The sequence below is a fragment of the Tenrec ecaudatus genome, chromosome 13, assembly GCF_050624435.1.
Source record: "Tenrec ecaudatus isolate mTenEca1 chromosome 13, mTenEca1.hap1, whole genome shotgun sequence".
Taxonomy (NCBI): domain Eukaryota; kingdom Metazoa; phylum Chordata; class Mammalia; order Afrosoricida; family Tenrecidae; genus Tenrec; species Tenrec ecaudatus.
The window spans coordinates 41,162,458-41,175,877 of NC_134542.1; the positions used below are offsets into that span (position 1 = coordinate 41,162,458).

Genomic DNA, 13,420 nt, shown 5'->3' on the forward strand with positions numbered 1-13,420 from the left:
TGTTTTGAGAATGATGATGGCAACAAATGTACAAATGGGCTTAAAACAATGGATGTATGTATGGATTGTGATAAAAGTTGTATGAGCCCCCAATAAAATGATATATATAAAAAAGAGTCAAACCATTCTGGGTGGGTCCAAGGCATTAATTTAATTCCATTACTAACAAATAGTGTTTTACCAATGATGCAGCACAAGTTCATTTCTCTCTGCCAAGAGAAGCTCTTCAAAATTATCATGAGCAAGAACACTTTCAGAAACAATGACAATTTAGCATAAAATGTTAGCTATTTTTGCAAATGAAATTGTGATATCTCTTTAAGATGAGGGGGGAACTCCTGAGAAATTTTAATTATATGTTAATAACCAAAGAAAACTCATTTCTGAAGGACCTCACAGAGAATAAACAGATGGGAGGAACTATGAACACGTGAGGGCGGCATGGGACGGACGGAGCTCCCGTCAAGCAGTGCTGCCTGCCAAGGCGCACAGAATTGAGTCACTGAGATACACATTGTAAGATCATCCCAAACAAAACATGGTGGCTATTTATAGAGCTCCATTTTGTGCACAATTTTGAAACAAAAAGGCAGAAAGGAATAGGAATGGGCTTGTCATAGGAGTGTGGAGAAACGTGAGCATCTACTGTGCTGTGCTATCCTCGGGACTCACACACGGCACTTGCATAAAGGGGAGCACATTCATGGGAGGTCCCGAGAGGCCAGGGTGGTGCTGTCAGGTAAGCACGGGGCTGCTAGTGGCAAGGTCAGAGGCTCACACCCACCAGCCTCTCTTTGGGATCAAGATGGGGTTGTCTGCTCCCATAAAGCTATCCAGCCTTGGAAACACCATTCTGGGTCCCGGTAAGAGAGTCGCCTCGAAGGCCGTGGGTTTGGTGTGGTTTGGGATTGAGAACATCCAGGACGATCTTGATTTTAGTCTCCTGGATAACCTCCGAGTTCTAATCACTGGTTTCAGACCCCGAGGTACAATCATTATACTTCATATTTGTTATATGACAAAACTCTTCATCATTTCTCTAAACAGTTTCCTCCCCTTTCCCAGGCATGTATTATTCTCAGATCAACGCGATGCTGAAGTGCAGAAAGCATAAAAGCAAGTTAGTTTTTAGCCTCAGTTCCATTTGTCTCTAAAGTCAGGGCTGATGTCCACCACTCCCTGCTGTCAACCCACCATCTCCCCTGAGAGCACGTTTCTCATCTTTTCCCAGCTTCTCCTTCACTGTTTAGAAGCTACACTGCACTTAAATCCTGTTACACACACAAATCTAGACAGTCACCCATGATTCTGGAATTGAATAGTGAGAGACACACAAATCTACATAGCCATTGGTTATTCTGCAATTTTTATGCCCCGACCCCAGAAAATGGGGAGTACTCATCTAAAGTGGGTGTGTGGAAACGTTTGCAGTGAGCACCACATAATGTGATGGGTAATCCCTGCCACATCCTACGAATCTAGTGGTCATTTTTCATCAGGGTCCCAAACCACCAAGCCCACTGGCATTGGGTCTATCTGGACTCATGGGCTCCCTAACTGAATGAACAATTCACCAGCAGTGGGGTGACTTAGAGAAAAGGGAATTTATTGGAAGGCTAGTAGGAGCTCGGAGAACCTTAAAGCAGGGAAAGCAGGACTGCAGAGCCAGCAGGACGGACAGCTCCAAACCCAAGAGGTAGGCGGGCTCAGAGCAGCACCTCTACAACTGACAGTCTCTGATAAGACAGGGTCTTTGCCAAGGAAGTGCCCACCTGACATGGCCTGTCATTTGTCCAGCTCTTGGGAAAGCTTAGTGGCCCTAGTGGCTTAATAATGATGCGCTGAGCTGCTAACTGCAAGATCAGCAGTTTGAAACCACCAGCTGCTCCTCCAGAGAAAGATGAGGCTTTCTGCTCCTGAAAACTTCCGATCTTGGAACTCTACAAGGGCAGTTCCGCCGTGTCTTGTTGGGTCGCTATGAGTCCTAACAGACTCCATGAGACCGAGTTTGGCTTTTGTTTTCTTTCCCTTTTTTTGAGTTTGGGAATAGATACCTGATTAACAGACTCACCAAATCCAACAAGAAGAGAAAGGAAATGTTGGAACTATCTCCTCTCTTGTCTAAATTCCTAGTGCTCAGTCTGAAGCACCAGAAGCTAGCACATGAACTATAATAGTAGGAAATCAATTCTGTTTGAAAAGATTGCCTTGGATGATTTTCACACACTGGCATTTGCTCAGCTACATATAACAATCAGCATCTGCCACCAAACCAGACAAAGCACAAACCTCAGACAACAGTTGTTTGTGTTTGTTGTGGGCTGCCATTTCATCCCATACACCGTGGAATCAAACACTGGACCTGTGCCATCCACATAATCGGGTGCCAATCAGACCACTGGTTATCATAGTGAGATGCTCACAATTCAGGCTTTTCTCCTAGTCCACTTTAGTCCAGAAGTTCCACTGAAGCCTATCCAGCCTCCACTGATAGACAGGCGCTCTCTATCCATGAGTTGCATAGGCTGGGAATCAAGCCCAGGTCTCCCGCACGGCAGTCAACAATCTGACCACTGGACCACCGATGGCCTCTGTGGGCTTAAACAAGACGTTGACAAAGAAGGGACAAAACTCTCCATCAGAAATCTCACTGCCATCAAATCGATTCTGACTCTGCGTCACCTTGGAGGACAGGGTGGAACTGCCCCTGGAAGTTTCCTAGACTGTAGTTCTTTATAGGAGTAGAAAGCCCATCTCTCTCACAGAGTGACTGGTGGTTTCAAATTGCTGACCTTGCAGTTAGCTAGGCCAACACATACATGCTACGCCACCAGGGCTTCTAAGGAAAGAAGCTCCCACTCCAACAAATAAACCAACTCCCTGCCGTCAAGTGGATGCTGACTCATAGTGACACCCCCCCCAACACACCCAAAGAAACAGCAACAATAAGCCCTTATCTGCCAAAGGTCACCTTCACCCAGCCAAAAAAACACACAAACAAGTAATAGTTAACATATAGAGTGTGAGGATGAGTTAATAGATATAATCATCAATGAGGTAATATGGACAAAAGGTCTACATGCATTGTGACTTCATTATCTCATTCAAGTCTCACAAAAGCCTGGGCGCATTATCAGCAACCCCAGAGACACGAAGAAACTGGACTGAAGTCTCTCAGCACTCAGGCAGGCTGCACAAGAGCCTGCACACTCCCCTGCACCGCTGCCTGGATTGAACTGACAGGTAACTTGGGGAAGTCAGGAACTCTATCGCCCTGCAGAGGTGAGTTTTCATAAATATCTTCTGAGTTTTTATAAACTCAGAGGATGCGTTTTAAAGTTCACTTAGCACTTCGGCATAAACATGTACAACACCTCTTAGAGCAGGTTCAAGACACAGGTTCTGGTTTCAAACATCAGTGCAGCCATTTCCCAGGCTAATATACACATACAATGTCAATGCCTCAGTTTTCCCACCTGTAAAACAAAATGACAATAGCATTGGATCATGATGATCCACGAGCAAATCGTTAATGCATGCAACTTTGAAGAACAGAGCCTGGTCTCTGTACCTGAGTTACAGTCTGTGCTCCTGTTGGACTTCTCTCAAGCCTAGCAACTATTCCTGTTGTCTGTGGCTGTCTGGTTCTGTTTGCCCTCTCTTCACATGCCCGGAGTAATTAATCATTTCTTCTTTCATGGAAGGAAATATACACGCGGCGCCTGTACTTCAAAATTCCAAAACTGAATTCAGCAGTGGCCTCAGCCAAAATATTATTTTCAACAAAATCTCTACCAATAAAATTTTCAAAAAGACATAGGGATGGGTTTCAAAATAATCCTGCAATGCCCTCAGAGATTCTGTAGTTTCCGTCTCTTCCGGCCCCTTACAACAGTCGTACTATCTGAAGCAGAAGCGCATACAGAAGTCAAAGCACACTCAGACCCAAAGCAGACCACAGGACCAGCTCGCATCCAGGTTGTCTTCTGCCTCCACTGCCAACCTCACTTCCCTGGTAAGGCAAACGGCTTGTCCGCCTCAATCTGTGTCTCCCCTTCTCTCTCAGACCATGGACTAGTCATCAGACCACCCACCCAAACAAATAAGTCCCCTGCTGTCAAGTTGATTCCGACTCTTGTCACCCCTGCCAGTCAGAACAACACAAGACTGCTTTCTAGGGTCTCCAGCAATGCAAGTCTTTACCAAAACAGGAAGTCTCCGTTTTCTCCTGCAGAGCAGCTGGTGGGTTCGAACCACTGACCTTTTTGTTAGCCACCCAACAGTTAACCCAGGGGGGTTCCTGTCATCAGGATCTTTACAAATCCAATCGCCATGTTGAACCATCAGTGCTTCTCTACATGTTGGGGGTCCCAGGAAGAGGAGGCAATGTGGGAAGGGGGTGAGAGACAAAGGGGGTGGCTGCATGTTTATTTCATGTACCTTCAGTACTGTAATGTTCCAAGCAAAACTCTCGGTGGCTTTGTTGAGTTTTCTTCCTTTCAAGCCTTCCTTTGACCCCAGGTTATGAAGTTCCTCGTGAAATTCCATTGCTTTGAATAGAGAACATATGAGAAATATTTGTGTACAGTTCAGAAAATTGGCCTTCATCATGAAAATACTATTAATCAGCATATAATTTCTTGTTCCGATCCTCTCATTTTGAAATCTCTAAATTAAATTTTCTTTCCCATTACGTTCATCCCCAACAAATGTCTGTCCTCGGGGAAAAACCAACAATCATCAGCACATTAGGCTAAATTACATGTGAAACACTGATATAGACACTGGAAGTTAGGAAGCAGATTCTTCTGATATGTTGGAATCATTATGTTTTCACCATGGCTTTTGTACAAAATGGCACAATGTGTGTGAATGGTAGCTAATATATATATCTCACTTTTCCCTATGAAGCAAACTTATGGCATGACAGCAGAGGCCCTGGATACCACAAAAACCCAAAATTCCAGGTAATTACTCAATGTTGACTACACATAAACCTTTTAACAAGCAGCAGTTCTGGAAAACGTTTAACATTTCATACTGGGGACAAGACATCAACACCTTCCTGGGGAAGGTATCGTGCTCGGTAAAATAGAGGGGCAGCAAACAGGGGGGAGGCCCTTAGAAAGACGAATGAACTGTGGCTGCAGACGGGCTTGCGCCGTAAAACATCTGTGAGGATGACGCGGGACCAGACGGCGCCGGCGGTGTTTTCGCACACCGGGTTGCTAGGAGTTGAAAACGACCCAGTGGCACCGCCCCCACCACCTTCTTCCCCAGGCATCCACGCAAGCTTCAAAACTACGCAAAAAAAAGAAAGAATCACTGTCATCTGTTTCTTCTGTCTTTCTTTTGGTACCTTGAGAATGAAAATTATGGTCTCTTCTGGACAGCGAATTCCACCTTCAGAAAGTTACTAAGTGAAAACAAGTCAAAATCTTTTCCTGGCACTTCGCTTCGCGGGCTCTGCCTGGGCCCTCGCCACCAAGCTCCCATCCCTTGTCCAGGGAACTTCACGCTGCCTTCAAGTTGGTTCCAACTGATGCAGACCCCAAAGGGCAGAGGAGGGCAGCTCCGTGGGGTCCGAGGCTGCACATCTTTAGGGGGTCGCCTCACCTTTCTCCCTCAGAGCAGCGAGTGGGTTTAGGCTGCTGCCCGTGAGGTCAGAGTGAAGCAGTGTGGGGACCTACTTCCAGGAGTGAGACTCCTACTCAAGGTGAGCTTGAAGCAGTCCATGTGCACGCGGGGATTAGCACCACTCTCTTTTTTCCTGGTAACCCTCCAAAATCAAGCCCACGGCTGTCAAGGTGCTTTGACAATCCTATCGGACAGAGTAGGCATTCCCCATAGGGTTTCCATGGCTGCAAACCTTCATGGAGACAGACTGCCACAGCTTTCCCCCATAGATACACTGTCAGAGGGGTCAAACCTCTGATCTTCCAGCTAATGGCTGACCCCTTAACACAGTCTAAAATCACATTCACTTTTCTGCTGTTCTGTCACACTGTGATTCACACGGCAGAGCCTATGCTCACAGCCTGGGTTCACAGAGCCGTGTGAGTTGTTAAAGGCCCTGCCTGGGCTCCAGTTCCCTCATTAGTGACACGGGTGATAATAAGACTGTTGACTTTACAGAATAGGGTGAAAATTCAGTCACTATGTGTAAAGCTCTTAAGGCAACCCCTGCGTAAGTGAAAGCATTATTTAAGTATTTGGTGTTTTTAATTTCATGCTCCCAGTCAACCAAAGCATCTAATCCTCATTGTCAGGCAGTTCAAAGCATGATTTTAAATGACTGATCTAGGTTCAAAGATCAGCTTCACCACAAGTTAATGTGGAATCTTGCATACTTGGTCAGAAGCCCAGATGCCTTATCTGTAAGTTTGAAGTAAAGGCTATCTCGCCCCCTGTCGTTATGAGCGTAAGGAAGGTGTAGCGCATGCATGTCTGTCAGAACATCGCTGCAGTTTTTGTTTCCTTCATCGCAATCTTCTTTGTTCTCCCAGTCATCTTGGGGTGCAGGTCCAGGAGCACAGGAAGCCAACACATGTAAAAGGGTGTTGATGAAAGTGAGGATTAACAGAGGTGTGTCCTCACAGACGTGTGATTCTCGAATCCTCGAAGGGAGAATACATCGAAAACAAGGACTCGTCAAAGAGAAAGGCTAGGTGAACAGGCTGACGGCTCAAGGTGTAATGCTAAAGTGGATCCTTCGTATCCATACCAGGAGTAATAATAGTTGGGATTTCACACACTAAAAAAAATGGGTTCACTCAATATCTTCATGTTCCACACTACCCTCCCCCCTATTGTCAGGTCAATTTCAACACAAACTTTGTGATAACTCAACGTATGAACTATGACATCAAATATTTGAATTTGCATAGAAAAAATAGAATACTTTAAAAAATCCATTTAAAAGTATCATCATTATGGTTTCCAAACAAGAGAAGCAAAAAAACAATTACCTGCTTTCTGACATTGTACAATCTTTTCATGGACTGTGTCTGCCATTTCTATAAGAAGCCGGTTCTCTTGAATCATCTGTCACAAAATAAATATCAAAAAGGAGTTGTCAGAAATCCTTAAAGTGGTCCATTGGGAAGATTAAACAAACAGAAGGCCACCATTGATGCTGCTAGGAAGCCATGAGCCCAACCAGGAAAGACCAGGGGTGGGGTGGGGGATGGGAGAGGGATAACCTCTGATCCAACCCCATCCACTCCAACACTGAAGCTTGGATTGCCTTCCTTAAGATTGTTCCAGATATGTGACATGTCTGGCACAAAGCAGGTGCCCAACAAATACCTGTTGGATAAACGAGTACCGTTCCTTTCCATCCAGATCATGTTGCTTGAACACTGATTCTCCCTTCCCTTGCTCCAAAAATGACCCCAAAATTACACCAATTCAAATGGTATAGGAACAAGAGCAGAGAGAAACTGAACGGGATTCATCCACTGATGAGCTCAAGGACTCCTGAACACATCAATGAGGTTGGCAGCTTGAGTTTGTGTGATCCAGTGAAGGAGATCTAGTTCTCTCCTCGAGCAGGGCTAGCCTACCAAGAATGAAGAGAGAGCAAAGGTCAGAGCCAGAAGCTCAGGAGAGCTAATAAATAACAACACTGAAATAGCTGCTCCTGACCTCCACATTTGTATAGAAAAGAAACATGTCCAGAAAGCAATGAATATGCTGGGGGAAATAAGATAGCAGTTTCTCAATTGAAGAATAGAAGACCCTCTATGTATAGGAGTGGAAAAGATGATCATGTCCCTTGGTAAAGAAGTTGTGTTGTCAGAAAAAATCTAGAATGGGGGGTCATTTGGGATTACAAGCAGTGGAAAAATGCCAAGTAAAAAGCAATGCCTAAATTTACTACTACTCTGATTTCCTGTTGCTATTCCAGGTTGTCTGATTTCCTCCAGCTCCAAGAATTGATCAAATACCAACTGAAATGGTTCAACAAGCTGATGAAGTGCTGGAAGCCCTCACCTGTCTATGCCAGGAAATTGGAAAGACAGCTAGTTGGCCCACTGATGGAAGAGATCCATATCGGTACCCACTCCAAGAAAGGTGACCAACAAAATAGGCAAACTATAGAAAAATATCATTGATATCACATGCAAGTAAACTTTTGCTGAAGATCATCCAATAACAGTTGCCACAGTACATTGGCAGAGAGCCTCCAGAGGGTCAGGCTGGACTCAGAAGAGGATGTGGAACAAGGAATGTAACTGCTGTTATCAGAGGCACCTTGGCTGCAAGCACAGAAAGCAAGAGAGATGCTTACTTGTCCTTTACTGACTGTGCTAAAGCACTGACTGTGTGGATCATACAAAATACGGAGAGCCTTGAGAAGAATGAGGATTCTGGAACACTTCATTGTGCTCCTGCAGACCCTGTGCATCGATCAAGAGGCAGTGGTGACTTGAAGTACTTGTTAATGAAGATCAAGGACTGCAGCCTTCAGGATGGATCACAACTCAATGTAAAGCAGACCAAAATCCTCACCACTGGGCCAATAGGTAACATCATGATAAATGGAGAAAGGATAGAAGTGATCAAGCACGTCATCTTGCTTAGCTCCACAATCATTGCTAGTGAAAGCAGGAGGCAAGACATCGAGGGATGCAGTGCACTGGGTAAATATGCCGCACAGCAGCTCTTAAGAGTGCTGAAAAGCAAGGAGGTCCCTTGCAGGACGAGCGTGCACCTGACCCAAGCCGGGGTCTCTTCAATCACATCATATCATGTGAAAGTTGGACACTGAATAAGGAAGACTGAAGAAGATTGATGTATTGGAATTCGATGCAGGCAAAGAATAGTGTAAGTACCATGGACTGCCAAAAGAACAACAACAACAAAATCTGTCTTGCTAGAAGTATAGCCAGAATGCTCCTGAGAGGCAAAGATGGTGAGACTTCATGTACTTTGGGCATGGTGTCAGGAGAGATCGGTCCCTGGAGAAGGACATCATGCTTGGCAGAGTGGAAGGACAGTGAAAGGAGGAAGACTGTGGACAAGATGGATTGACACAGTGACTGCAGCACTGAGCTCAAGCATAAAAAGCATTGTGAGGTGGGTGCAGGACCACACGGCGGTTCCTGCTTTTGTGCGTAGGGTCACTGTGAGTTGAAGCTGACTCGACTCTCCCTTACAACGGCAATCATTCTATGTTCACTTGTCTGTCTCACTGTTCTCAAAGGGGGCCACGGTAGAATCCAAAGTGAATAGGAAAGCTCTTGAGTAGATGTTGTTGAACAGAGTTGGAGCTCTGCATTCACTTCAAGACATAAAACAGATTATGACTACAAATATGCAAATAAAAGAACAGCGAGTCACAGTCGCTCGTGCCTGACAACTTCATAGGAGCCAGGATTGAGTTTAGATTAAAGGCTTGGCATTCTGCTCTAAACATCCAAAACCAGAAACCAAACTCACTGCCATTAAGTCAATGACTACTCATAGCGACCCTATAGGACAGAATAGAACTGTCGTTGTGGCTTCCTCCTTACAGAAGTAGAAAGCCTCATATTTCTCCCAAGCGGTAGCTGGTGGCTTCCAACTGCTGATCTTGTGGTTAGCAACCCAACTCAGAACCACTAAACACACCATCAAGGCTCCTCAAACATCAGCCATTGAAACCTTATGGAAATCAGTTTGAAGTTGACAGAAGGCAACTGATTATAATAGGGGGTCCCACTGTCCTTAGAATTCTGTCATTCAAACGGTTTCTATAGTCAACTTTCAATCATTGGTACTTGTGGAGAAAAGAAATATGATTGCAATGGACTAATATTCCAGATAACATTAAACTAGCCATGTCAACTTTTCCTTAAAGGTAAGCAACTGATCTTAGTTGCTAGAAAGAAAAAACAACAAAAGAACACCTGACTTGGATTTCATCTGTGTTTCCTTGGTCACCAGAGATCCCGATGCAAATGATACAAGAAGTTCAGAAGCAGAGGAGGGAAGAGGGGAAGCATGCACACCCTCAGTCCGCCAGCTGGAGAGGGAGCACGCTCGACCCACTGAGACTGGGTTGATACAAGTGACAGAAGCTGGTAGTGACCTGATTTGCATATCATTTCTCAGCCTGGTCTCCCAGTGGCCTCTGCCTGTTGTAACCATACAAAGGGCTTTTCTTTGGTTCTGTCACATGAATATCTCCTAATGGATCTTATTTCCTTGCCATGCTTTGTAGCTAAAAGAATAAAGGAGTTGCCCAGATAAAAAACGAGCATGACTCTCTGCATCACTGGTGTCTTTAACCATCGTGGTTCAGGTTATCAGTGAAGATCAAACACACTTCTTTCAAGGGGGAGCTTTCCTCAGGGGACAGTCGCACTTTTATTCAGAGATGGGTTCAACTGTCTAACCTCTGGTGGGGTGAAAGGGAAATGCCCTTCCAGCTCTTCTCAATAAGGAGATTTATTAGTTGTTCAGATCATTGCAGCAATTGAATACTACAAATAGGAGCATTTGTTAAATCTAGGCTCAGAAATCTCCAGATTCCAATTTTCTGCTACATTATTTCTAAACTTTAGAATCACGAACTTTATATTTTCACAGCACCCTAAGGACCATCATGGACAAGCCTACTTTATAGACGAGAAGACTGGGTCAAAAGTCGACTTGCTTAAAGTCACACAGCTAGTTAGTGAAATAATTTAGGCTGAAACCCAGGTGTCCACCAGGTGGAAATGGTTGTGATACTGACATTCTATGAAGATATAGATTGTTTACTGCAAGTACAAGTGGGTGATAAAGCACTAAAGTTTCAGAAGAATAAAAATTTTCCCAAATTGACTCTCCCTTCCAGTACGACTCCCCCAACACACCAGCCATTTTAAATAGCCTTCCTGTGGGATCCAGGAAGGCAATGTACTAACATTCCTGCTTTTTCAGGAGAAGTTAGGAACTTTGGACAAGCCCTCATTTGGAACGATGTAAGTCAATCAAAAGGTCACCACTCTACACTAGACCTATTTTCTTCAACTTAGGAAATAATCCATTGCGCTCTTCTCGCTCTCAGGCCCAACTGTTTGGATCCTTTAAAATAGAACTTTAATTGTATTCAACTTGGCTCATTTAAAATCCGATTGATTTATATATTTGTTCCCTTGAATGCAGATAAATTTCCTTTAGTTTTAAATTTTCTTAAAAGTTTTCAATCAAATATATAGCACCACTACTATCAGATTAGCATCTTTATGTTTAAGTCAGGTCAAGACTATAAAACTGTTCATTCTTGGTGAAACCAGAAGAAAACAAATGAGAGCATTTGCAAGCTTTCTGGAAGGCCACTGCCTTGACATGTGCACAGCCAAGTGTTTTGTGTCCTGGGACTGACTCTGAGTCACATTTCCACCTGATTTATGGTGGCATTGGACAACAAAGCTGGCACAGAGCAGGTCAAAGGCCGTTTGTCCTCCACATTCATGATCGTGACAAAATCACCTTCCTTGAGTGGCCTTCTGCATACTGGAACCATTGTGAATTTCCCGTATCCTACTTGTATTGTTTGAGCCCATTGTTGCCATGGGCTCACACTTAACAACCATTGTCAGCATGCTGCAGTGCACGGCAGCGTTTCCTTCCGTTGTACACAGGGTCACGAGGAGTTGGAACCGAGTCAACAGCACCTAACAACAGCTGCGACAACAGTTGTCCTGATTCCCCCCAAAAGATGTCAGCTACATCTTGAGTGGTCATTCAAAAGACTGATCTTTATTTAGCTCTGATTATTATTTTGCTGATTAGGAAAATCACAAGAATCATCTCCAGAATTTTCAGGTCAACTGGACTAACTTCCTTGCCTTTCACTAAAACCCCAAGGATGTTAGTATTCAGCAATGTAAAGTGACCTTTAGGACGCACGCACAATAGCCCGCAGAGGCACCGACCCAAAAGGCTTGCTTATTGCTGCCTCTCTGAAATTCAATGTCCTTGAAACACCCGGTACCACATGGAAATTTTGTCAGCCCTCAGACTCCAATGTTTTCTCAGATGTATTCATTATTCTATCAAGACGATCGCACCATTAACAGATTTGTCCCCTTTGTTTGTCACAATACACTGTTACCCTCAGAGTGAAAAAAGCTTCAATGAACTAAGGGCATAACATCCTATTTTCCAAATATCAAGCTCTGGTGTCGCACAGGCCAGCCTGAGGTTGATTTTCCTGAGCTCCAGTACTATGGAAGCCAGCATACTATTCGAAATTTAAATGAGTATAATGTCCCATACAAACCTTACTGAGAGAATGAGTGATGAAAGGAGACATCTTTGGCTTATCCAGTTTTCATTTAAGCTAATTACAATAAGCAAAACTTCACAGGGCCACTATTTCCCATGTTGAGGTGAACTATACCCTGGTAATCACGCTGACTTGGGCGTTGGCTGCTGGGTGAGCATGATTAGACAGCAATTAGCTCTTGCTGCAGATTCCTGGTCACGGTAGCCTAATCATCTGCTTTCCAAATCGCACCCCCAATTGACTGAGTAAAAGATTAAATCCCCCTTGGCTCCTGTCCTCTGGACTGTTCTCATTGCTTTGTTATCTTCAGAAAACCTGTTGCCCTCACCATAGTGATGTTTCAACTTTTATGTTAATGTTAAACAATTCAGGATACACAAAAGTCAGCTTTGGAGATTTTTTATAGCTATATTTTTACAGTCACAGTCCACTTCTGAATGATATATTCAAAATACCAATGACCTAAAAGAGTTCATGTATGTGTAAAATACTTCATGGAACTAAATACTTTTCCCCCATCATTTTATTGGGGCTCTTACAGATCTTATGTACATCAATTGTATCAAGCATATTTGTACATATGTTGCCATCATTGTTTTTCTAAACATTTACCATATATACTTGTGTATAAGCCGAGTTTTTCATCACATTTTTAATACAGTTTTTGTGGTAAAATTAGGTGCCTCGGCTGATATAGGCTTATGCTCAAATATATGCGGTACTATTTGAGCACTTGGCATCAGCTACTCTTTGTCCCCATCTCTACCCTCTCCCACCCTCATGAACTCTTGTTAAATTGTGAATTATTGTTTTCATACTGACCGCTGTCTACCTTCACCCACATTTCTGTTGTTTATCCATCTGGGGGGTGAATTATGTGTCAATCATTGCAATCAGTTCTGCCTTCCTCTCCTCCTCCCCTTACCCGCACCCTACCCTCCTGGTATGCTACTCCCATTTCTGTTCCTGAGGGGTTGATCTGACCTGGATTCTGCCTGTCATGAGCTTCTATCGGTACAGGTGTACATGCTCCTGTCTAACTAAAAGTGAAAGGCAGGACTGGGGTCATGATAGTGGGGGGTGAGGAAGCTTCAAGGAACCAGAGAGATAGTGTGTGTTTCATCGGTGCTAAACTGCACCCTGGTGACTCGGCCCTTC

General features: G+C 44.1%; 1 protein-coding gene across 2 annotated transcripts in view; it reads right to left on the reverse strand.

Annotated features, from left to right (window-relative positions):
• PLCL1 (phospholipase C like 1 (inactive)) overlaps window positions 1-13,420 on the reverse strand; it is a 362,562-nt gene that overhangs the window by 57,645 nt on the left and 291,497 nt on the right. For both annotated transcript variants that reach the window (XM_075529726.1, XM_075529727.1), the window contains exons 4-5: window positions 6,969-7,044; window positions 4,441-4,550 (exon numbers count right to left, since the gene is read on the reverse strand). In XM_075529726.1, coding sequence (XP_075385841.1) covers window positions 4,441-4,550; window positions 6,969-7,044 — 186 coding nt within the window. The remainder of the gene's footprint in view (window positions 1-4,440; window positions 4,551-6,968; window positions 7,045-13,420) is intronic.